This window comes from Polypterus senegalus, chromosome 1 (assembly GCF_016835505.1).
Source record: "Polypterus senegalus isolate Bchr_013 chromosome 1, ASM1683550v1, whole genome shotgun sequence".
In the NCBI taxonomy this organism is placed as follows: domain Eukaryota; kingdom Metazoa; phylum Chordata; class Cladistia; order Polypteriformes; family Polypteridae; genus Polypterus; species Polypterus senegalus.
In genome coordinates this window covers 286,662,059-286,689,681 of record NC_053154.1, presented here as the reverse complement: position 1 = coordinate 286,689,681, position 27,623 = coordinate 286,662,059, and the positions used below count along the sequence as shown (strand labels likewise).

General features: G+C 37.1%; 1 protein-coding gene across 35 annotated transcripts in view; it reads left to right on the top strand.

Moving 5' to 3' along the window:
- tcf7l2 (transcription factor 7 like 2) overlaps positions 1 to 27,623 on the top strand; it is a 220,568-nt gene that overhangs the window by 123,825 nt on the left and 69,120 nt on the right. For 24 of the 35 annotated variants that reach the window (XM_039776182.1, XM_039776173.1, XM_039776227.1 and 21 more), the window contains exon 5: positions 7,233 to 7,292. The exons of the other annotated variants lie outside the window; for them this stretch is intronic. In XM_039776182.1, the coding sequence (XP_039632116.1) occupies positions 7,233 to 7,292 (60 nt within the window). The remainder of the gene's footprint in view (positions 1 to 7,232; positions 7,293 to 27,623) is intronic. 35 annotated transcript variants of the gene reach the window in all.

Sequence of the window (27,623 nt, the reverse complement as noted above, 5' to 3'; positions counted from 1 at the left end):
GGCGGGTGACTCGCTCACCACCTCGGGATGGCACGGAGGTCTGGGCTAACTCCTGCCGCTGCTTGGGGGTCAGCTCTTCTCCGAGGTTAAGGGCAGTTGTGCTCGTGAAGAGGGAGAGCGACCTATGGGAGCTGGGAAGCTCCTCTCTATCTCTCCAGGGCTTTAACAGGTTGACATGATAGATCCTCTCTCGGTCGGCGATTGGGCTGTTTCACCAAATAGTCGGCAGTCCTTCTCTCCTTAACCTCGTAAGGCCCTTGCCAGTGGCGAGCAGCGAGTGGGAGGTCGGGGCGAGCACCATAACTTCGGTCCCAGGCGGAACTCCCTGAGGGCGGAGTTGCGGTTGTAACACGGGCCTGCGCTGCTTGCGCACGAGTCCGTGCTCTTTTAGGAGGGCCTGATCTTTGTGAGTCGGTCGCGCAGTTGCGCTATGTACTCCAAAATGTTAGAGGAAGGAAGGGCCTCGGCCTCCCAGCCTTCTTTTAGGATGTCGAGGATTCCCGGGGTTGTCGCCATATAACAATTCAAATGGGGAGAAGCCAGTAGAGGCCTGGGGTACCTCCCGGTAAGCAAAAGCACGGCGGGAGGAGCTGGTCCCAGTTCCTGCCGTCAGCGCTGACTACCTTGCGAGCATCTGCTTAAGCGTCTGGTTAAAGCGTTCCACCAGCCCGTCAGTTTGCGGGTGATAGACAGGCGCTTTCAGGTGCTTTATCTGCAGTAATTTGGCTACCTCCTGAGCGTATCCGATGTAAAGGCGTACCCTGGTCGTGAGGACCTCCTTGGGTATGCCCACGCGTGAAAACAAATTAACCAGTTCCGTGCGATGCTTTTAGTATTAGCGGGCGCGGGGAACCGCCTCTGGGTACCGGGTGGCATAGTCCACCATGACTAGAATATATCTGTGGCCACGGGTTGAGGGCTCCAGGGTCCCACCAGATCGACCCTATTCTTTCAAAGGGTACATCACTAGGGGTATAGGGACTAGAGGAGCACGGTCCCTCCTAGGAATCTGGCGGGTCTGGCACTCGGACAGGATTGACAGAACGCGGACCTCCTCATTAATCCCAGGCCAGTAAAACCGGAGTTTAATTCTCTCCAGCGTTTTTCGGCCCGAGGTGGCGCCTAGGAGGTGAGCATGGGCCAACTTCGCATATCTCCGCCCGGAAGGTGCAGGAATTAGCAACAACTTCGCACCTCGCCCTCATGGGTAGCCACTCGGTACAACAGATCATTTTCGAGGACAAAGAAGGGTTCGCGCGGTGTGGAACCGTCCGCTGGTGAGCTGTTAGGCAGAACAACGCATTCGGGCAAAGCGCGGGAATCATCATTCCACTGTTCCCTCTTAAAGGAGGCGGCGTGGACGAAACTGATGGTCCAGGCGCCGAGAGGTCTTGTGGCCTGGGCCTGGGAAGAGTTCCTGGCTAGTCCCTTCGGCGGAGTCTTCGGGTCAAGGTCCGTGGCCAGGAAAAGTCCCCGAAACACCAGCGCCGCTAGGGCCTGCCCTTGTGCGGCGTGGAGGCCGGGGAGGGTGCCTTTTCCCCTCATCACAAGATCCAACAGGCCCGGGAGGCGAATGGCTTACCGCTGATTCTTTTAGACCAGTCTTGTCCCAAAATCACTGGGAAGGGGTTCAGGTAACACAGCGACCGTCATTTGGGTTGGTTCCCCTTCCAGGTGACATAACAGTGGCGGAGCGATAGGACCTAGTCCCCCATGCACACAAGTGACCAACAAACGCTGGTTTAACCACTGTTGCGGTAAGACAAAGCGCGAGCGACAATGGTAATGTTGCTGCGGAATCAAACAAAGCTACCACGGCGTGCCCATTTAGCAACACCACTCCCGTGTTGGACTTCGCCAAGGGATGCGGCGGGATACAATACCTCTCCGGCGGCGTCCAGGTACAGTCCATAGGCTCGGGCGATGTTGTGGGGGCAGGTTGGTAGCAGGTGGCGGTCTCGCCACACTTGAAACAGCCTTGGCGGTCCGGCTCTCTCTGGCTCTGGCTGGCGCTTCTGCAGCGCGTCGAGAGGGCTTCGGGGTGGCCGCCCGTCCCTGCGGTTCCAGCGAGCAGGCTTTTCTGACCCCCAAGTCGGAGGACCGCCAACTGGCGCTCCAGGGCGTCTAGGAGGCCCGACATGTTTTGGTAGGCGTGTCCCCGGACCTGCTGGGCGAGGGAACTGGGCATGGCATTGACCAGGCCTTCACAGGCCACCTGCTCGACCACTTTCCGCCCCTGGGGTCCCTCTGGCGTAGCCAGCGCCCATCTTGCCCCAGAACTTCGAGCGCCTGGGCGAGCAGGCTTTTCGGGTCAAAGACCCAGTTCCGCCATTCGCCGCCTGCTGGCCGGGCTAATGCCGTAGCGGGCCAGTATTTGGGCTTGAGGAGGTCGTAATTAGGCCTCCTCCTCAGGGAGGTCATAATAGGCCATGGCGCTGGTCCTTCAGATATGGCGCCAGGATGGGCGCCCACTCGGACCGCTGCCACTCGTTCGGGTGGCGTCCTCTCAAACATGCCCAGGTAGCGTCGGCGTCCTCCGAAGGGCCCATCGGGACTAAGGAGGAGGCGGCTGCCTGGGCGGGTCTGGTCTCGCCCGTTGGGCTTCTACTAACCTGGCCTCGTGGCCTCCAGCTCCCGGGTGGTGGCGGCTTGCGCCTGCTGCAGCGCCTGGAGCTGGACGTTCATTGCTTGTAGCACAGTGTTGAGGTCCTGTCCCTCCGTCATCTCGGGATCTCTGTATCCTGCCGCTCGCCAGTTGTAAAAGGACCGAGGAGACAGCAATAAGGGTTGGGGTTTTCCGGCCCCGTATATTGTACAGATAATTTTCAAAACAAAGAAAAAGGTCATAAGCATAAACTAAACAGTTCATAACGCGACGCCGCCTCCTGGCGTCGCGGCCATTATAGGGGTGGAGCGGAAGTGGAGGACAGCTGGGAAGGACCGCAAGGGAGGATGGGAAGGATGGCGTCAGGGCAAGATGGCGGAGGAAGGGCGGAAGTACCGCACTGCGGTCAAACCAGGCCTATGGTGCTGGAAGGTCTCTTTTCTATAAGGAAGCAGAGGGAGAAAGTTAATACCCGCCATTCCCTGGCGTGAATGTTTTCCCAGGTGTTCTCGAATCAGTCCATGCGGCCTCCTAATGCACTCGCGTGACAATATATATATATATATATATACATATATATATATATATATATATATATACAGTATATATATATATACAGTATATATATATATATACAGTATATATATATATATACAGTATATATATATATATATATACAGTATATATATATATATATATATATATACTGTGTATATATATATATATATATATATATATATATATATATAGTGTGTGTGTATGTACTTTTGCCACTCACAAATATGTAATATTTGATCATTTTCCTTAATAAATAAATGACCAAGTATAATGTTTTTGTCTCATTTCTTTAACTGGTTTCTCTCTCTCCACTTTTAGGACTTGAGTGAAAATCTGATAATGTTTTAGGTCATATTTATGCAGAAATATAGAAAATTCTAAAGGGTTCACAAACTTTCAAGCACCACTGTGTGTGTGTATATGTATATATATATATATATATATATATATATATATATATATATATATATATATATATATAGTGACGTTTGACACCCCAAAACACAAGGCTAAGTCTCAGTACTTTAGCAAAATCAGCTTGAAACAGGAACAGCAAGAACAGAAATATTAAGATATTTCTTAGCTCCAAGCCAGTTCATCAAAAGTCATTCAATGTTGCTGACTCTTTGAAGCATCTGACACTTGTCTTTTTAATCTCCCAAACGTTTGCTTTGGTATAAACATTCAAATTATAGTTGAAAACCCAATATTTTACTTGTGTAAAACATTTTTGATATAAACATTCAAATTGTAACTGAAAACCCAATATTTTATTTTATAAAAAAATATTCGGGTATTTTTATGTTTTACATATTAATGGATAGCTGTTTCTAGACATTGGCAGTATCCATTATATGTAAATCAGCTCCTTGTTTCATAGACTTGCTTTTGTGTGTTCTGAATGTTTAGTACAATTAAAATTTTCCATCTTCATGATTTAAAATGTTTGCATTAAATGCAACTACTGTATATGGCAAGTTGTAAAAATAATTCCGATCTGCTTATCTAGTTAATTGTCTTGAATCATTTTTTCCTTATCTAAGATTTTCGGCAATATGTCGTTCTGCTTTTTTAAAGTAAAATAAAATAAGTATTACTTTCTTGTCTCTTTCCACTTTTGAGCCATTTTTCTTGAAAAGGGGTCATTGTGGAACCATGTAGAGTTGGTCAGATAAGCCCAATCCCCAGCTTTTGTTTCTGTGATGTTCCTGGTGTTCCTAAAAGGAGGAAGTCTGTCCAGCATATTCTTGGTCAGCCCTATTAGACGGTGTTTGGTACACCTCCAATAGAGGTACCATTGGGTACATTCACTGAATGGCAAACAGCCTTGACTGACAACACCAAATCTACTGTGAATCCATCTAGGAATGTCATTGTTTACATTGCAAAATCATTACCTTGACTTCACAATGTTTAGTTTTACAATTATGAAATGAAGTGTTAATTGCTGTTTGCACCTGTTACTTCATCATAAACTTTTTCTTATGCTTTTGTCAGACTAAAACACATATATCCAATAAACGGTGATTTCAGGCAGTGATGAAATTATAGATTTATGCATATTTAGTACTTGGGAGCTTAATGTTCCTTGTAACTTAATGACCAAACAGTTCTTTTACTAAGATGAGCTTAGCTCATTTAATAAATAAATAATGTCCATTACTAAAATTGCTAACTGCAGCCTTGACAGATCACTTGATCGATTATAGTAACAACTTTTAATCAGATACTTAACGACATTGATTACATAGTAGAAGGCTGCTTATTCAACTTTGAAATGTAAAGTGATCTGTAATTGCAAAACTCTGTGTTAAGACTGATATTTAATTTTAAGCCTCAAAAAGAAATATAGCCACTTGAGAAAAATGTTTAATTTGAAAGCACATCTTCATGTTTTCACTCATATTTCTTTGAATACATCTAATTTACCTGAAAATAAAAGGAATGGTGCATTTATTGAGAAGGATGCTAGTTAGAATCTATTCATCTCAGACATGCTCAAATAAGTGTGTGTGTGCTTTTTATCATTTTAAAAGTACTGTAGCTAATTAAACCACCTGATGTGCAGTTTAAAATATTGAAATGGCTGCTGTCAAGGTTGATGGTTACCAGTGATGTAATGTTAATAAAAATTGGAAATATGTAGTAATTTGGGGGAACACGTGCTTTGTGGGGAAAAAAAATCTGAGAGCTGTGCAGTATTTCCACGATAGGAGATGGTGGTTTTGACATAATCCCACAGAGCAATTTGTGTTTGTGTATTTGCATACTGCCAATCTTTTCCAGGAGAAGATAGTTGCACAGGTTTCTTTAGTATTTTGTATGCCTTGAATTACTGTTAAAGTTACAGCTTCATTAACCTAAGAGAATGAGCATCCTATTTTTGAAACAAAATGTGCTATAAGCTATAACTAGGGTAGACACATTTTTTGAATTTTCAGAAAACTGAATTTGTGTATGCTATAATTGGAGTATAAACAAAAGTAACAAATGTCTATGCACAGTAAATTAAGGGTTTCTTTATTTTTAATGTGTAGAAATGCAAAACCTCTTGTGGGTTTATAGTCAGTTTTATCATGTTGATTGTCATAACAAAATCATACTAAATTATATTAATTAATAATTAAAATGTTTTAGTAAATGTGAATAAGTTGAAGAGCACATTAATGCCAATTAAAAGTCTTTAAGAAGCAGTTAAATAATAATAATAAAGGTATACTATTGTAGAATGTTGGTCTTGAAAAATATTTACCTTCAGAGCACCTCATTCTTGATTATAGCAAGATGGGTTTTAACAAATGCATTTTAAATTGACTGGCTGGGAACTGGGGCATAAACAAAAAGATGTCATTCCCTGGGAGTCTTGTTTGCAGGACAATGTCTGCATTGTCTTGAGGGGCTTTCACAGGCACCAGGGAATACTGGAATGTTAACTGTTTCTTATCCCAATGCAAGTAAAAGTTCAGGCAGGTCTCCAATTTGGTGTCCAGATGTATCATTGTGCTGAACAGGAAAATAAAAATTAAGTAGCGTTAACTAATGGAATGCAATCAACAATGAAGAAGAATGTGAAGGTGGTCAGGTGCTTTATGGGTATTCATGTAATAGGGCCGTTAAATTACAAATTAATTGTGTGCCCTTGGGCTAACTTGTATTTGTGAGAGGGGAAAGTTTTTAGTGAGCAGATCCCATCCCCTTCACTTCAAATTTGCATGTTATATGTTTAAAATTTGTGACATTTATGGAGTAAAATACTACTCAGTCAAAGCATGCCCACATTGCTGTTAAAAATGAAAAGTTGTATAGGGGGACTTTTGACAGGTTGTATCAAATATGCTCAATAACATTTATTTAGGACGTTTATTTCAACAATGAAATTAAAAAAATAAACCTAATTTTTTCTGTAATTTTTTTCTCCCTCTTTCTTGCTCTCTGTCTCTGACATATAAACCTGCTTGATATTGAATGTAACAGTATTTCAGTGACAGTCTTGAAAAGCGTAGTCACTGTCTTTGCACTCATCATAGCTCATGCTTTAGTATAATAGCCATTATTCATTTTAAAGTCCTTACTTTCCTAGGTTTGACACTTGGATGTATTAATGCCCTTTATATAAGTGTAAAATTTAGTTTGAAAGTGTATAGCGCAGGTCTTTGTTTGTCTGCCTTAAAATGCATTCAAATAGTTTCCTAGTTTCAGTAGGTGAAGTGTAGATAAGGTGTGTACAATGAATTCTAATTAGTTATATGTATAGATATGATATTCAATTTTCCTGACACTATAAATTGCCTGCTCTCTTACAGTGGAACCCGTTTACATGAGAGTAGCTAGGTTTGCTTAGGATATACTGTTTTTTTGTGTGTGTTTTTTTGCTGACAGAACAGTTTTGTTATGTTTAATCATAATGTTTAGCACTTAATATATTCTGAGATTGACCTCTCTCAGAAAATAAGAAAAATACAGTTTGATTGTTGAAGTTTTTAATTTGCTTGCTTTGAATGCATATCCTAGTTGGACAATATACAAATACAATTATGTGACTCGGGACATATACGTCTTTGCATTTCAGGGCCCCTTCTGCTTGGAATTCCCGGGACAGGGAGATCTGAGTCTTCACCAATTTCAGTTGGTGAGAATTAAATTCATAGTATCTTGTAGCTGGTTTACAGTTAAATGTTTCTTGTTTTATTGCTTTTGAATCTGCAATGTAATTGTCTATTGTTTTTAAATGTCTTTTGTCTCCCTTAACATGGAAGCTGAAAAACAGATTGTGTGCTCTTGTATATATTTTTAAAATTATCTTATGTACATTTTTAAAAAGTATGGTTAACTCATTTTATTACTTGCATATTAAAGTGTACATCTCACACAAATTGTGTTTAAAAAATTATTAGATTGCTGAAGTAGTAAGAATATGTAGCAGTAAAACCTGGTATTGCAAAATCATTCACTTAGCAAGTTGTCAAGAATCAAACTTGCTTTCCAAGTTCAAAAAGAGGTTAAGGGTGTGTCAGTGCCTGCAGTTAAGTTTATTTGAAATTCGGTTCATGATCTGTTAAATTTGTGTTAGTTTAAAAGGTAAGGCACATACTAAAGAACAGGTTACTTTTGTAGAAAATGTGCTGTCACTGTTCATACAGCAAGAGTTATATAGCACTATTTACTAATCTGTTTCTTTTAGCCATTCTAGGTGTCATAAACCTTTATTGAATACATTTTAGAATTTAGAATTTTCGATAACAGAAATTTAGCAATTTGAACATTTGTCTAAAATGTGTGTTCCTTTCTTTAGCTTTTATTTAACCATATTTATGTGACTTTCCCATTTATGTACAGTATGAATTTGTGGATCTTTTTTCACACTCATATGTCAGTATGTTATTTTGTAGGGATCCAACAGGTTTCTTCAGCTGCTTTTCCTTCAGTTTAAAGTAACCATTAATTAACATGTGTAAATTCAACTAAATTACAATTTATTGTTTCACACAATAGACACTACTGTGTGTGTACTGTATGGGTGAAGTTCTAAATCACTCATCTTGGTTGATAAAGAGAATGATTAAACATTAATGAATCATAGAAACATATATTTGTGTGTGTGCACATACAAAATAAAATATATGCATGCATACTCTACATACTCACAGATACATATTTATGTGTATGTAATTTGTGTCTGCGAATTAATAATGGTTAATTTCGCACACCATATTTGACAGTCAAAGTGACTGGAGGTTGAACTTTCATTTTACTGGTGATCTACCTCTGTATGTATTAATGCATAAATATGTTTACATTGTTGTTGTCTTTTAGCAATAAATCTAAATGTTAAAGTCCTTTAAAATAAAATGACATGCATTGTGAAAATGTATTTTATTTAATACATGAACAGATTGCCTTCACTGTCTGACTTGTGGAGACATATGTATTCAGACCCAAAGAAGCAACTGTTTCTTTCTGAATTCTTTATTTTCTTGGCTGAAAGTTTCTATTTTTCACCGACAGAGCCCAAGGCTAAATTTGCCAAAGGAGTTGGCGCATGTCCTTGTCACTGGGCTTACTTAAAGCATTTTGTTTAAATTATCTTTAGTACACAAAGAATAACAGGCATTCACAGAAGAATATTCCATTATTTTATATTAGGGAATTTGCTGAAAGTGATGGAATTCAAGTGTGTGTGTTTTTTAATATGAAAGCAAAGGATAAGTTACATATCCAATGGAAACATTAGGTAGTTTAAAAATAATAATAATAATAAGGGACTAACCCAAGATGACTTAAGATATATGTATTTTTTACTGTATACTATGAGTATTATGTGTGTACTTGTGTTTGTACAATGTTTGTAAAATGTGTACTTGGTTCATCAATTAATATCCTTTTAACCATTTCCATATTTTCTTTTTATCAAAATATGCTGCTGTTTTCTTAGAAATAAAACTATTATAGACTATTTCAATTGAAATTACGTCAGATAAACACCCTTATTTTAGAAGTTATACTTAATAGCTTACGTTGACAACTGGTAAGATAGTAATTGACTGTAATAGATGTCAATATGGAGAGTTGAGTGTGTTCATATTAGCAAATATACCAAGAGCATGGATGCACCTTCTCTTTGCACCACTTTTTCTACATAAGTAGCATTGGTTTATTTCACACCTCTAGCTTCCTGTAATGTCTGAAGATTCTGTGTAATAAAATATTTGTGTGATAATGCAACAAAGTAAGCCTTGCAATGGCTGTCAGTGTTATTACTCCTCATGCTGGCTATATGATTGAAGTTTTGCATAACTGCTTCATGTTTAAAAATCACTTGATTTTTGCCACTTTTTGAGAAATACAATAATAGATAGGGTACAGTATGAGTGTCTTTGATGTGCTGCCCATTACGCCAAATAGTTAATAGATCTAAGCAATTAAACAGTTGCAACAATATGCATGTAATTTACTGTACATCTAAAGAGCTTTTTTAAACCATTTTTGTACAGTTCCTCATATATGGTCCTATAGGAAAGTCATTTGAGTATTTGCTTAGATGAAGTTTTAGCATCCCAGTTTTCTCTACTGTTTGCCAAGTAAATAGTAACATCTAAAATTGCAGACAGCTGAGAAAACTGTTTTGGTGTGCAATGTGACCAGGGTGGCAATACAGCTAGTTAATACCGGCAAGAAATCTTGGTGGTCATATAAGTTCACTGAAGCAGATTCTGACAGATTCAGGTCTGACAGCTATTACATTGAGCACGTAATGATATTTGTAGTTTGATGTGTACATTCATAGCTGTTACTTAAATTGATGTTTTTCATTATAACTCAGAGTATAGGCTCTGGTTCCCTTTGACTCTGTTTTGAACCACCTGGTTCAGAAAAATTAGTGAATGCATAGTATTTGGTGTTTGGAGTAACTGGTGGTGGTGTGCTACTAATAGGCTATATAATTTTTAGAAAGTGTAATGGAATAAATGTCAAGTATAAAACAATGTCTTTTTTCTCATGGCACCACTACCAGGATCCATTTAATAATCCCGACAAGACAGTAACAGGCCTCGAAAAGATAATATTGATTAACACATAATTGTAAATTTAAGGAACCTTGACTACCTTGACTGCAGCAGGTCAGGCCTGGCAAAAATTGTACACAATGCAGAGTCAACAGGAAGAGAGGCAAACCACTGAAAACACAAGTTTTCAATAGTTTCAAAGTTTGTTTTTAGCTGCGGCACCAAACTCTGTACAGTAAAGTTTAGAGTTAGATCAAGGAGGAGGTTATGCTTTTGTGCTTGCTGAATGCAAAAACTGTATTATTCTTGTCAAAATTTAGCATATTTGTGTGAAGTTCTTCATAGCATTTAAAAGGAAAGATAGAAAAACATTTAAGGTGTTCATATTCTGCTGCCACTATTACACCACCATTATGTCATAATACGATTTGGTATCTGCATTTTTACACACTTTTGTCAACAACAGCACACTGTATTGTGCATCCATTTAAAACTTGTGTTAATTGAGTGATAGTTTATTTTTTATATAAAGTTAGATCATCTTATCTTATGTTATATTTTTTCTCCATCCGTCTGGAGTTTTTTTTTGTTTTTTCTGTCCTCCCTGGCCATCGGGCCTTACTTTGATTTTATGTTAATTAGTGTTCTCTGATTTTAATTCGTACTTTGTCTTTTTTCTCTTTCTTCATCATGTAAAGCACTTTGAGCTACATTATTTGTATGAACATGTGCTATATAAATAAATGTTATTGTTGTTATAAAAAGAGAGACATGATAAAGAATAGTCACTCATTAAAATACTGTATGTAGAGTTTATCGGATTTTCTGTGCAAAAAGCATGGTTACTGTAGCATTAAAATAATTTAACAGTTTTTAAATTAATTATATTTTCATATTTAGAAACATCCTGTCAAAGCAGAGATATGGGATACTTTAGCAAGCATTGATAACTGCCATTTTGTAACATATCTCACTGCATTATAATATTTGTCCACATATAATGAAATTAAGTGATGCATATCTTCGGGCTGGTTCTTCTGATGCCATCTCCTTACTTTGATTAGTTTGAAGTGTTCTGTTTTGGTATAACAGGAGTCTTAACGGTAAACAGTCTTCTGTCTACTGAAAATGTACAAAGCATCCAGATTGGTTAGAGATTTTATTCTGTACGTAGTTAAAGGAACAGTATATCTGAGAAGAACTAATTAACTTTTTGAGAAAATGAAATAGTTGAATTCAGTCTATTCTGAATTATGGATACAAAGCATTACATTTCCATCAATGGTTAATCAATCACTGTAATTTTGTCTCTCCTTTATTGTGATTCTACATGACCCGAAACAACATTTGGTTCATTTGAACACTTCTGTATTTATTTACTTAAAAATACTGTGTACCCACGAAATGATGTAGAAGATTTAAAGAGATTCTAGTATGATTATCTGAAGGTGTACAGGTGTTTTAGTGTATTTCTATTTGCAGTACAACCTTTTAACAGCATCTAATATTTTTGAACAGACCCAATACCAAGGGAGTGTGTGTCCAAAAAACAGATGATGAAACACATCACTGGAAAGATTTTATTTTATGTATTTATTTTTTTTTTTAACAGTGGAATAAAAATTATTGGTGTTCAAGCACTGCTTTATTCATTTAGATTAATTTGCAAGGAAGGCCAAGTAGGGCTTGACATTAATAGTTGCCATTTGCCACCACTTTGAGGCAGTTGGCAACCACCTTGTTGGCCATGAATGCCAAAAATTTCAACCACTTTAGTGATGCACCTGTTTTTTGGTAGTGGATCATAAATGGACAGTTTTTCCTCATTATGTGTAATTGGCAGATTGGAGTATAACTTGCTAATTACTAGTCAGTTTTACAATTGATAAAAATGTAAGCATTGCTCATGCACGCTGAACTTCCTGGATTACATTTGTACTGGTTAAAATAAATAAATAAATAAAGCAAGTTAAAGAAATTGTGTTATAATCAACCCAGCACATGTTCCTTTAGCATAGAGAGAGATGAACATGAAAGAGCTGAAAATCCACAGAAAGTGCAGTCACTACAATAATGTCTTCTGTGTGGAAGTCCGTTCAAGTGTGAGAAGATGAAAGATATACTAACTGGAACACGTGCCAGGCGAAAGTCAGCTGTGATGGAACTAAAGTGAAGACTGTTTACACTACATATGTGATAAAACATTTAAAATTACATCACTCAGCAAGTTACAGTGAACCTCAAGTACTTTTTTATTACTTTTTCTTTTGATACATATATTATGTTCACTTCAGATTGTTTCTTCAAATGACTGCAGTGTTGGTACAGTTCATTAAGTACTAGTGTATTTTACTAGTAGTATTTATTTTTAATTGAATACCAGATACCAGGATCGATATTTTAGTAACCCAGTTAAGAAACAAGTCAGACAAATGCTGCTGAATGTTAAAGAATAAAGGACATAAAACAGAAGCTCAGCCGGCAGAGATGATACGCACAAGCATCTACTGTTATTTTACACTTGCAGAGATCTTTTGCATATTTTCAATTATATGAAGTTTACAGTACAGAATTTATATACTGTGTATATATATATACAGTATATATATATATATATATATATATATATATATATATATATATATATAATCTGTTAAAATATATAACATTGTACTTTAATTCATCCATCTGCTTCCAAACCCACTTATCCCAAGTTGGGTTGTGGTGTTGTCAGAGCCTATCCCAACAAGCATCTGGAGTTAGGCAGGAACAAACACTGGACAGGGCACCAGTCCATAATAAGGTCATCCCACACACACACACATACAATACCAAATTTAGCAGAGTCAATTCACCTGTCCTGTATCTTTTTAGACTGTAGGAGACAACCTATGGAGACATGGGAAGAACTTGCAAACTCTAAGCAGGGAGTACCCAGGAGGTGATTCCCTGTCTCCTTATTGTGTGACAATAGAGCTTCCATTGTGCTTCATGCTGCCCCATAAATTGTACTTTGTTAAAAATATTTAAATTATTAATAATGTATGGCAACTTGTCATGAATTTCTGTAATGTTGCTTATACTGTTGTTACCTAGAGATCTGTGCCAAAAGCAGAAAAAGCTTTTCATTTTGTTGGGTTCAGGGATAGATGACTGAAACCAACTCCAATAGTTTAGGCCGGTTTAGGCAGTTCATTTTCATCTGCTAATGCACAGAATTGCATGAAAGCAAGATTATAAAACAGTAAATAAGTATTCTGTAAGTCTTTTGAAAATAGCCGTCTTGCATTTTAAACATTTACTGCTAAATAAGAAGTGTTTCAGCTGTGAAAACATTATAAACAATTGCTCGAACTGAATTATGCCACACCAATCCTCAACAAACCATGTGTCACAAGGAATGGGTGTGTGCAGAGCTGGAATCCTGACGTTAAGTGATAAATATCATTGCATAGCATCCTAATCACTCCAAATACAATGTATACAGTAGGCTGTTAAAATGGCAACCATATTTTCAGTTTCAGCAACCAAAAGTTGATGTCTGGCAACCACTTTTAAAGGTTAGTGTTGAATTGAGCTCTGGAAAGTGTAAAGGAACAAATAAATACATGCCTTTGAAATATAAAAACAAAATACAAGCTTTGAAGGGTTCGTTTTGTATCTTTTTTGTTTGTTTATCTGATTCTTTGTGTTTTACTTTGTACTTTTAACTATGGAGGTTTGAACAAGTAATGCTTTTAACATTTTGTGCTTATTCTTACATATAAACTGAATGTTGCGAGCTCTAAAATTACTTCAGTACTCTTTATGGTAAACTTGTAGGACAGAGTTCCAGGTGCTTTAGATTGCCTTGGTTCAATAAATGTAACAATTACTGTCAAGCGCTAGATGGGGATTTTAAGTAATTTTATAGGTCATATGGTTAAAGCACACACTTTAGCTATTTTACAGCTGTTCTGGTCATGAGGTAATCTACAATTTGATCTGTATAATTAATGACTTTAGGGAATATATTTGTGAGTGTAACAGTCACCCACAGGTTTAAATGTTCACCCCAACTTTTTTCCCCCCTCCTAATTTGTTAACCTGCAGTTCTTGAAATGCACAATTTTATTTTTCAGGACAGTATTGTTTTTCCTGTAGCCTTGGACAAATATATTTTAGACTGTTGTTTTCTAGTTTCTTGCTTTAGTTTAAAAATACATGTACTATTTGAGAGCAAAATTACATTTTTTAACTTTAATGTAGAATTAAATTCTGTCATTTAATTACATAATTTATATAAATCATCAATTTGAAGCCATTCAGCTTTCATGCACAACTATGTATTCCTGATTTGTGTCAGATTGTAGTGTAAGTTTTTTAATCTTCTACTGCAGTATGTGTTAAGCCTCCTTGAATCCTGACATGGTGTCAGGTTAGCCATGTTATTCTTTTTTGTTAGTGTTATTAGTAAGAGAGTGGACAGACCCTTTAGGGTTTTTACTTTACAGGTGTCTTACTTGAAACCTTTACCTTTCCTAATTGTCAGTACTGTTTTCTAATAAAATATTATTTCTCACTCATGTAAACTTACATTCTTGCTTGCAAGAGCTTGTCATCAAGTGCATGAATTGGTGGCTTTGTTTTGCTTTTTAATCTATACCTTACTAGCAGTTTGAATCATTGTTATTTAAGGTTAGGCAATATATAATATTTTTTATTCAGTAATTAAGAAAAATCAGCATGCAAAAGCCAATCTCGTGATGTTCAGCATTTTTTTTATTTGATTTTCTTTTTTCGAGCATTAACTAAAATTCATAAAATCACAAACACTCTTTCTAAGCATAGCCATGTTGACTCTGTACACATTGTCTGGTAGTGATGAAAGTGAAAGAAATTGAGAGCGGATCAGTGGAAGAAGCATTTAGAATATGTAAAGTTAGTGCTCCAATTCCAAATGTATCCTGTTTTAGATTCACAAAACTCATAAAACTTTATGCCAAATCTTGCTGTTTTTAACACGATGTACTGCATCCATGGTAGTCTGCCCTTATAAGCCATGAGACTTTCATTGATGCTGACATCACAGTCTGAAATGTAAATGGTCCAGAATTGTGCTACAGTGGCCTGGTATATCTCACAAATTTTCTTCAGTTTAGGTGCTGGATGGGTATTCTCATCATAGTCTTGTTGGTGACAGTGCAGATATTTCATAATTGGGGAAAACCTACACTCAGACATAATTTCTCCAAAAAAAAACTGCAGCACTTTTTCAGCCCAAATGATTCTCCGTTCTAATGCTTGAGTAGGACGCATCTGCACAGTTGCCCGAGTAACACTCTGGTTTAACGCTTTTGGCATGCTTTTTGCAGCCTGAGTATTGCTAGGGTCTAACGCTAAGGAGGTTACTTACATTAAGATTTATATTATTCAAGTCAAATGCACAACCATATTACTTCATGAACAGATATTAATCGTAGCATTAAAAATATCATTTGGTTAAATAAAAGTCTGCATGATATTATATTGCCAGAGTTTAATAGGAAGATGTTACTTCACTATTTACTCAGATTGAAAGTGAAAATAGATCTTTTTTGGCCAGTTAAGAACACTGGATGCAAAATTAGAGTTTTTTGGCTTCATACATAGTACTTCCTATACTGGTGAATGTTATTAAAAAATAGAAAAATGACTGCATGCGTCATACAGACTTTTACGGACAAGAAAAAAACACCTATACTGTATTCAAATACATAATTTTGCAAGCATTGCAGATGATGTAAATAATAAAAAAATATGTATATAATAAGCACATACATATGTATTATGATCAGTTTTTAGCACAGCAGTGAATCAAAAGATGTGTTTTTCCTTATTTAAAATACTCATGTTTAGAGAGTGAGCACTATTTCCTGAGTTGCAGACATTGGATACCAGCATTGAAGGCAATACATATAACTGAAGCTTCAAAGTAAGTAGGAGGAGATATAAAGCAAAAATGATTGGAAAAATACATTATTTGAGCAGTTTCATTATGACACAGCTATTCCTGAAATTCTTGCATTTTAAAAAGAAAAACAAAAAAATGTCCTTTGCTAATGCAGTCATGTGCCGATTTCAAGGCCAATGAAATAGAGGCCATTTGTACTTGAGGCTGAGGACCATAGGAAAACATTAGGGTTATGTTTGTAGAAGTTCCTAAAACTAGCTGCTAGTGGCCACAAAGGCCATACTCTAGTTTATCAAGTACTTGTGGCAGCACTGCCAGCCATAGAGTGATACACTGCATAAAGGCAGTGAGAAAAGTGGTGGTGGGGCTACGGAGATAACAGTTCCACTCAGCATTTTTTTTTAAGTCATGCTTTATGGCATGTCTTTTTGTTTCCGAACTGAACAGATGGTTTGCACTTTTCTTTTCCATGAAGAAGATAAAAACACCTTGTAAACAGTAAGTAAATCTTTCGTCATTGTTATAATTTCACATGGTCTTGTATGTTTTCTTACTCTTGGATTTCCCTTTAAGGTTTGTTTTGACCAGCACTGATCCATTTGATTAATTCTTATGTATATGGCCCATACCGTCATCCCTTACATGGACAAGGCATGCTGCTGCCAAGACTTGAAGATCATGTTTGTTCTACTCTGTACCAGCAGTTAAAGTGTGCGTACTGGTGACCCGCATCAGGTGCACAGAGACTCAGTTGCATTGACCTATACACGCTGTGACTGACATTTATCAATTGAAGCCGTAAGTCGGCACATGACTATTTCATATTATTATTGTGAAAAAATATTCCATGTTTTGAACTCTTTATGGATAACATATTAACATGTCCAAATGGTGCTAATCTTCACTGTATAATGTGTTTAGAGAATATTTTGAGGAAGCTACACACAAAAAAAGATTCGGAACCAGATGGAGTCAGTCCTCAAGTTCTTAAGGCCGTTGCTGTCCAACTTTGTGGTGTCCTCTGTTTAGTCTGTCCTTAAGGCTTAAAGTGCCACTGCTGTAAAAACACCCTGCATTGTTCCTGTGGCAAAAAAGGCAGGCGCCTCTTCACCTAATGACTAAAGACTAGTGGCCCTTGCGTCTCACATCATGAAGACCTTTAAGAGACTGGTCCTGGATTATACAAGTGCTGTTGTGGTAAACTGCCTGGACCCATTGCAGTTTGCCTATTGGACAAAGATTGGAATGGAGATATCTGCTCCACAAGGCTTTTTCTCACCTAGAGAAAGCTGGCAGTACTGTGAGGATTATATTTTTTGATTTCAAAAGTGCCTTCAGTACCATCCAGCCCATCCCTGTTAAGGGGTAAACTCGGAGACATGCAGGTAGATGAACCTACTGTATATGTCCTGGATAATGGAATATCTGTCGGACAGACTGCAGTTTGTGAGATTCAAGGATTGCATTTCTAATATGGATGTTAGCAACACTGGATCACCACAAGGAACAATCCTGTCTTGTATTCTCTTTACTCTGTACACTTCAAACTATAAATATAAGACCAGGTCATGTCACTTAAACAATTTCTCAGATTTCTGCACATATGGGGTGTATTGATAAAGGGGATGAAACAGAGTATAAGAGTCGGTGGAAAGTTTTCTTGGTGCAAAGAGAATTGTCTTCATCTTAACATCAGCAAAACAAAGGAACTTGTTAAGTCACATTGCCTTTGGTGTCAGAAAATTGTAATTTTTTTATTGATTCAGTCATTCATTCTCTGTTATATTTTGACACCAGTAACATACCATCAAAAAATGCTTAATTTAACAAACAAGATTATAATACAGTTTCACATGTACAACCTCCTGCAGGAGTTTATGGCTCATTACTGTAGTGTAGTTAGCACTGATGACTCATAGCTTCTGAAGAATATTTGAATCTCTGTTCTGTCACTGCCTATGAGGAACGTATACATTTATTTAGTGTGTGCCTCTTATTCTCAAGCTACTCTGACTTCCTTTCACATTCAAGACATACAAGTTAAGTTGATATTTGATATTGACTCTAATTTGGCCAGAAATTAGTGCCCAGCAATAGACTGATGTGTCTTCTCCAGAGTTGGTTCTTGCCTACCACGCATGTGTTTTTTTTTTTATTCAATAAATACATTTATTTTTCTTTCTTTAGGGTAATATTAATTTAAGATTTCCTACTGTACTGATGTGTTCATTCTGAATGGCATATTTTATCTTGATATTTTAATTAATAAAAAGTTGTTTTAAACCTCTTGCAGTTTTTCCAGCTCTTAATCCACTGTTATGGTTGGAGAAAAGCCTTGAAATATGGAAGCCCTTAAGGGAGAGTTGAATCATGGGTCACTTTGTCTGTGTATACTCCTGAGATTTAGGTTTCTGATATTTTGGAAAAAAAAATCTGGTATGACTTAACTCTTTTCAACAGTAAGTTTTAACACCATCCTAATGTGTACTCTGTACTGCATAGAGGTTTTAACTCAACAACATTCTGATTGTACAAATTACCAAGGCTTGATGGGAGTAAAGGCAGCTTTGGAACACTTGCTCTCTGTTTTCTAAGTGATTTCACATTGTTGTTTTTATTGCTTTCAGATGGTTTTAAATAAGTTCAACCTTAAAGCAGTTAAACCTGCAATTTAGTGTTGTTTTATAATAACAGGCCACAGATGTGGTGACTCTTGTTTCTAATATTTGTTAACTGGAAAACTGTTATAATTTATGTATACAGTGGTGTGAAAAACTATTTGCCCCTTCCTGATTTCTTATTCTTTTGCATGTTTGTCACACAAAATGTTTCTGATCATCAAACACATTTAACCATTAGTCAAATATAACACAAGTAAACACAAAATGCAGTTTTTAAATGATGGTTTTATTATTTAGGAGAAAAAATCCAAACCTACATGGCCCTGTGAGAAAAAGTAATTGCCCCCTTGTTAAAAAATAACCTAACTGTGGTGTATCACACCTGAGTTCAATTTCCGCAGCCACCCCCAGGCCTGATTACTGCCACACCTGTTTCAATCAAGAAATCACTTAAATAGGAGCTGCCTGACACAGAAGTAGACCAAAAGCACCTCAAAAGCTAGACATCATGCCAAGATCCAAAGAAATTCAGGAACAAATGTGAACAGAAGTAATTGAGATCTATCAGTCTGGTAAAGGTTATAAAGCCATTTCTAAAGCTTTGGGACTCCAGTGAACCACAGTGAGAGCCATTATCCACAAATGGCAAAAACATGGAACAGTGGTGAACCTTCCCAGGAGTGGCCGGCTGACCAAAATTACCCCAAGAGTGCAGAGACGACTCATCCGCGAGGTCACAAAAGACCCCAGGACAACGTCTAAAGAACTGCAGGCCTCACTTGCCTCAATTAAGGTCAGTGTTCTCGACTCCACCATAACAAAGAGACTGGGCAAAAACGGCCTGCATGGCAGATTTCCAAGACGCAAACCACTGTTAAGCAAAAAGAACATTAGGGCTCGTCTCAATTTTGCTAAGAAACATCTCAATGATTGCCAAGACTTTTGGGAAAATACCTTGTGGACCGACAAAAAACAAAACTTTTTGGAAGGCAAATGTCCCGTTACATCTGGCGTAAAAGGAACACAGAATTTCAGAAAAAGAACATCATACCAACAGTAAAATATGGTGGCGATAGTGTGATGGTCTGGTGTTGTTTTGCTGCTTCAGGACCTGGAAGGCTTGCTGTGATAGATGGAACCATGAATTCTACTGTCTACCAAAAAATCCTGAAGGAGAATGTCCGCCATCTGTTCGTCAACTCAAGCTGAAGCGATCTTGGGTGCTGCAACAGGATAATGACCCAAAACACACCAGCAAATCCACCTCTGAATGGCTGAAGAAAAACAAAATGAAGACTTTGGAGTGGCCCAGTCAAAGTCCTGACCTGAATCCAATTGAGATGCTATGGCATAACCTTAAAAAGGCAGGTCATGTTAGAAAACCCTCAAATAAAGCTGAATTACAACAATTCTGCAAAGATGAGTGGGCCAAAATTCCTCCAGAGCGCTGTAAAAGACTCATTTGAAGTTATCGCACACGCTTGATTGCAGTTATTGCTGCGAAGTGTGGCCCAACCAGTTATTAGGTTCAGGGGGCAATTACTTTTTCACACAGGGCCATGTAGGTTTGGATTTTTTTTTCCCCCTAAATAATAAAAACCATCATTTAAAAACTGCATTTTGTGTTTACTTGTGTTATATTTGACTAATGGTTAAATGTGTTTGATGATCAGAAACATTTTGTGTGACAAACATGCAAAAGAATAAGAAATCAGGAAGGGGGCAAATAGTTTTTCACACCACTGTATATACACACACACACACACACACACACTCACTTTGCTGTATTTAATATTTCCAATACATTTGCTAGGCTAATTAAATTCCAAGAGATGCATTAATTGAGCATTGATATTTTAGAGAATTTTATTCTTCACTTCTAATTAATAGTGCAATGATAAGAAAGACATTTTATACCAATTGCATATTCCATTTAAGAAAAGGGATGGTGAAGCATTTAAAGTAGTATGATGGCACTACATTTTAATCAACAAATCAGAAGGATAGAATTAAAACAAAGAAAATATTTTCAAATTCTTCAAGCATTTTACCATTACAGCTGAAAGAACCTAATAAACACACACAATGGTGAGAAAAATCAAGTACTATAAAGCTAGATGAGAACAAAATGGTTCTGACAAGCTCAAAGGCTGCCTTCAGAGTGCTTTTGCTGCTATGTCGTTGCATAGGTACTGAATGTTCACACAAGTACACTACCCTACTCAAATTCAAAGTTTTGTAAGTGATGCAGTTTAAGCCTCGTGTTAATCAAATAAAGTAGACTTTATCACATTTGAAATGTAAGGATTTTAATCTTGGTTTACAGGCAAGTCCTTTGAAAACCCCTTTTTGTGTGAAGCTTGTTGCAAGTACATCATTTGCACCAGTTACTTGGAAAGCACGGTGTTACAGTTTTAAATGCTGGTCTTTTCTTTGAATTTTGGCATTGTTCTCTCCTATGCAAATTATGCATTTTCTCCTCTAAATATGGATGTCATCCTAAAGATGAGCGTTAGACTAATCTTCAGCTTGAAGTGATCTCACTGTTAGTATACACAACTGTGCCTTTCAGTGGTTTGGTGCATGTTTCAGGACTGGTCCTGGAGTAAATTCTGGCTCTCTGAGGCCCAAACATAATCCAGTATTTGGATGGGCACTTACTTATATATACTGTAAAATGTGTTGTGTATATGTAGTTTGAGAATGTTAGGTTTGTTTATTTTATATTTTACAAAACTAACATTCTCAGAATCTTCTAATGCATGAAGTACGAGACAATGTTCAACTTTGAATGAGGACACGTGTCTGATACCGGACCCACTTAAACAACAGTTTTAAATTGGAAGTTAATCTCTAGTGCATCTTTTGCACATGGAAAGGAAAAATTACTTTTTAAAAATCAGATAAAATTTTACCTGTTAGAGTTCACAGGTTTTTGTTGGTCCAAGCCCCGTTTTTAAACCTGTTCATATGCATGTCTTTTTTGTTTCATTTTTTTCCTCAGATGATTTGTACATTTTAAAATTACATTACTTTGTATAACAATATTAAATGCTAGTTGTGTGATCTCAAGGCACTGCTTTATAACTATCAATAGAAGGTTTAATTGGCTATAAGAAATACTTTTACAGGTTAGTCTTGCTTATTAGAATGGGAATTGGATTTAATTTATTGACATTCAAACCATACAAGGAGAGCACAGCTGAACCAAATTGTCTCTCTCCAGGCTAAATGTATGAGCACAAACAAAGAGACAAGTGCATGTTATACAACAACAAATAGCCATAATCGAGCACATAAACAGACAGAATATGTATAATCCAATAGACAAATTGGTGAACAGTGTATTGCTTTGTCATTGTGTTATTTTGTGTTCTTGTTGTGTTTTCTTTTATTCTATTTTCATTTTTCTTTTTAGCTGCTTTTCTTCCAAAAATTGGAATGCTTTTGTTTAAAAATGTGCTATTTTTATTGAAGGTCATTTAACCTTTCTAAAAGTGGAAAGAGCAGCTTGACACAGCAGTTGCCCATTTGGATCTTGCCATCTTAGAAACTTCAGAAACCTATATTGACAAGGGAAAAAATCAAATAGGGATTTTGAGATCTGTAATGGTATAGTGAGCTGTACTGCGCCAGTTGCTTCTCACTCCATATCAGCATGATTCCAAATTTCTGTCTTTTCAGAGCGATATGCTTTTCACTCAAGCGTGTGGCCGGCCTTAGTTCTACTCTTTCCTCCACTCTAAAGAAAAAAATATTGGCAGAAAGATAATGTTTGTGGTTTAACATGATATAGAATTGAGGTCAGGGTTGAATGTGAGCGCCTTTTAGTCAGCAGATATCCATTTTTACGTGTCATCAGAACCCATTCTTGTCAGATCAGTCCACATTTACAACAACCTAAAGTGACAGGTGAGGGGAACCCTAAAGAAAAGCCTTATACAGTGCACACCCTGTGTGCCCATGGCTGCAACTAGGCAGGGTGATGTTTAGTTTCAAAGGGATTTGGACTTTCTAAGAACAGCCTTTTCTGATGTAGATGAGCGTCGTTGTTTTGTCACACCACCAGTTTACAAAAGCAGTGTGGTGTAAGAGACTGAATAGTATGCTGTTTGAGACTGTTCCCAAATCAAATATTCATCTGAGAAGTTTGGGAGGGAAAAAAGGAAGGGAGCTGGGGGGCAGAGAGAGAGAGAGAGAGAGAGAGAGCGAGGTTACACAACACATGATCTGTGAAAAATGTGTCAAAGGTCTAAATTAAATTTTTTTGTCTTTATTGCTTGACACAGAAGTGTTTCAGATTCACCTCAATCAGCACCGATGATCACAAGACGATAGAAGCAATGATAATAAACTTTACATATTATGTATTCTTAATATGTTACTAAAACTGAAGATAGTGGGCCCACTGAGAACTACATCATAACATCTTTAAGGGATATCCATAAATATTTAAAAATAAAGAAATCCTCTGAATTAATGTGTTCCAGGATCTTATAACTGTATTTTGTGAGTTTTTGCATCCTTTCAGCTCCGTTACTGTCATTCTATTTATATATCTGTTTACTTTTACTGCAGTTGAGTTTTCTAACCTGTAGTCTAAAACTTTGGCACACATGCAGAGTTTGAGGTTTCAGTTAAAGGGGTTACTGAGGGCTGGAGAGGATAATGTACCACTGATTCAGTTTGAAAATGATGCAGCCAATGGTGGTATTGCATTTTACTTGTCATGTTTTATTTTTGAGACTATTCCACTATCAGATATCATTTCAAAGCTGGCCACCTTTTTTTCTTTTTTTTTTTTTAAACACATTTCATTAATCCTTCTCTGGATGTTTGTTTATTTAGATTTTCAACAAGAGAAGCAGGCACTATAAGGCACAAGATTTTAAATTATCAATAATAATATTCATTTAATAAAATATAACTGGAACATCAGCTCTGTCTCCATCTTGTGTTCAGTTTAAGGAAAGAGATAAACTACAGTTGAAGGTTCAGTTGTATTTTTATTGAAGCTCAGCACTAGGTTTCTGGTTAAGGAAACAGAACAGAAAAGTGAAACTGCGTATTTCACAAGAAGCACACACCAAAGAGCATATATAGTGCCAACTGACACAGCATATAATATAGATAACACAAAAAGTGAGGAAAAGAAGAGATTTTAATTAAGTAGCTAAAAAGTAAATGCTGCTTTTAAAATCTGCTTAAAAAAACTAAATGTAAACTAATATTTTCTTAGTTTCTTTAATTTGTAGTCTATGTCAAAGGTTGATTTTTAAATAGACCTGTAAGAAATACTAATTTAATGGATTTTGCAACTCCAGTAGCCAAGGATAGAAAGGAATGGTCATAAATGAGTGACCGTTATCTCCTCTAGAGCTGTATTAAGAGATCCTCTGAACAAACCTGTTTTAGTGTAATGCAATTCTTTACAATGTAATTACTTGGACTGTTGCCATTTGAGCCCTGTGGGGAGTATAGCGCACTGGGGCGATGAGGATAATGCCTCTTAAAGTCATACAACTATGCACTGTTAATTTAGTACAACTGGAGAATGTTCACTAGACTGCTTCATTTGTTTGTTTTCATTTTTCTTTTTCTTTCTTTCTTTGTTAATATTTTAGACATTCATACCATTTGACATGAGCTGTAAGTTTATCACATATACTGGTATTAGAGTTTATTCATATTAAGGAAATCTGTAATTTTATTCATATACACACCCTTACACTTTGTCTCTCTCTTGCTAATCCTTATTTTTAGGTATGTAATTGGAATTAAATAAGTTGTTAATGGAAACTGTGGAAGTCAACAGGAAGAAAATCCTATGAATGCTTGTAAATAATAGTTAATAAAAACTATAATAAAATAGAGAGCTAGTTTGATAATACAGAACCCAAGGTAATATTTGTTGGAGCCTCCATTGTTAGAAGCACCAGCCATGAATCTTTATGGTATATTCCACTACAGGATTACACTGTTTGAACCTAGATAAGCACTGGTATATAGCAATTTTAATACCCTTTCTATATTCCTAATTAAAGTGAAAGCAAACAGAATTTTTATTTTGTGGCTTTGGTCTTTAATCATAGTTCAGCAGAAAGATGAATGTTTTGTGGCTATTACAATTCTTTCTAGGATTCCTTCATAATTACTGCAGTTTGACTTAAGTCTTTACAAATGTTGCAGATCTTCAGGGGAACTGCACAAAATATAGAATGCTAGGTATTCCAAAATTCCCAGCTTTGTACATCAGGACACATCAATTTTTCCCTTTTGTTTTTGCAAAAGGGTGGCACACAGTAGGGGTATGTATGTTGTTGCTGTAGCACACTTCAACATTATGTTTGTTCCAGTGGATTTTCTACATAATATAACATATAGCAGCTGTTCTGTTAAAGCACTACATTTAGTCAATAAGGCTAGGACCATTATTCCTTTGTCTGACACACAAGTCAGTAATAATGTTTTATTTTATATAGTGCCAAACACTGCATTCTTTATCGTGTGATGCTTCATAGGGTAAGTGAGTGCATTGTAGCGTAAAATTTTGCCAATACACAAAGAGAAATGTAGTTGTAAGAGGAAAACCACTGGCAGAGATAATGCTTACCTACTACGGTAAAGTGTCAAAGGCCTTCGAAAGACGAGTGACGCATTAAAACGTGAATTGGGGGAGACAGGAATAGAAGTCAGTTCTTCTTCAGTTTGTAGATGACTCTTGGAAGATGGATGTAAAGCCACATGGCCTATGAAAAAACAACTCCTGACTAAAGTAATGAAACAAAAGTGTTACAAATAGAGGCTAAAATATAAAAACTGGACTAAACAAGATTGGAAAGCGATAAAAGCAATTTCTACATCAAAGGTCAGAGAAGTGAGCATATTTGGAGGTCACTTGGAGAAAAGCTTTGATTCCCATATTGACCACTACGTGAAACATCCACAGAAGCAGATTTTTTGAGGGTGCTTCAGCTATTTAAGTTACTTGCATTCATTCTAAGGCATAATGTGCCCGCCATAATATGTTGAATTTCGCCAAAGAAAAGTTGTTCTAGAACTAAAAAGGGCAATTCCTTATGGACCTGGTGACTTTCAACAGGATCTGGACCCATGCCACTTATCTAAAATGATGAAGAATTTCTTCAGTAGTAGTCAAACAAGCAGTGGACTGGTCAGGAAATTCACCAGATTTAAATTCCATTGAAAATTGAATGGTCTTTTTGCAAGCAATGCCTTCATGGAATGAACCATGCAACAAAGGAGAAACTTATTGATGCTCTACTTCAAGTCTTGTTCAGGGACCAAGAATCTTTGTAGATTGTTTAAAATTAGTGGATTTCATGCCAAAAACAGAGGAGGTCATATTATGTATTAATGTGAATATATTAGTGTGATTCATAATACCAATTAGAAAAAAATACTTTTTTCAGGTCCTTCACAGATTCTTTCAGTTAATTTACACAAAGAGGTGTGTGTGTGTGTATAGATTTGTGTGTATAGTTTTAATGGAAATGCATACAGTTTAATGTCTTAATGTTGCATGAGATCAAGGCAAAAAACACAAACAATGGCAAATAATAAAAATAAGTCAAAGAGTCATTATATGTACACAATTTTATTTAAGGTTTTTTTTTTTTTCCAGCAACGTAGCCACCTTTTGCTGACATAACAGCCAAACACACACGTGGCACTTTTTCTGTAAGGGAAATCATATATTTGTTAGAAAGATCTTCCCAACACTACCCAGGTTTCCATCCAAGAAGTTTTTGCGAAAAAATATTTAGCGCTTCAAATTTTAGCTGATGGAAATGCTAATTATCGATAAAATGTTGTACATGTCGACATAATATTTTTCCGTTTAACTTTAGCGCATAAATTCCATATCGATACTTCAGATGTCGCAAAAACTACATTGGAAACACTTTTTGTCGGGAAAAAAAGGGCTTTAACGCAAATAAATGTGTCACATGATACATTTTCATCACGTGCAATCAAAACGAGAATAGCGGAGCGGTTCGCATGGTCTGATGAAGAGACTCGTTATTTCTCGTGATGAGCCAATGCAGTAGCGGATAGGCTGGGTCTCCTGCTACTAAAAGGGGTACCTGAACTCCCTCCACATCAACTGTAGCCTGGGGGTGTCTCTCAGGATGTCTAAATAATACAAAAACTGCAAAGGTAATTTACTTTGTCAGTCAAAATATTTAATAAACCGTGTGTTTCAATATTTAAACATTTTTTTCCTTATTAAATGGCAGATGTTTTAGCATATATGAGAAATTCTCTCATTAATATTAACTTTAGTTTTTTTTTGATTAAACGTCGTTATTTTGTTTTAATTCAAATTTCAGTTTTAATTGAAAAACTTAAGGGAAGCAGGTTACAATACTAATTCAGTTGTTATCGCACTGAGAAGGGATGTTGAAAGGTAGGCTCACCTGTACAGACCCGATGCTGGAAACACAGCTGCATCATGGGCACTTCCAGGAGTGCCAACGCAAATGTCTCATTTCATGCACCTGTCATCAACAAGGGCCTGGAGAACAATAGATGGCCAGCCTTTGCAATTAATGTAATCATGGTAGCCTTCCGTCGGGGGAAGAATAGGCCCATGCATGCCATCCAGTGCACCGTAAATCTGTGGCACAAGATGCACCAAGGAATTGCGGTATGCAATTTCATTGGCCTCCGCTACAGTCGGAAGTCTAATATAACGCCGCATTAATTTTTCTTTAATAGCGGTGCACACAGCATATACACATCGATGGACGGTAGTTTTACTAACCCCGAAAGTTTCTCCAACTACTCTATACTCGGCGCAGGTTGCCAGCTTGTAAAGGGAGATTGCAATCCGCTTTTGGGTTGGAACCGGTGGTCGGTGGCAACCTATGATGGGCGCA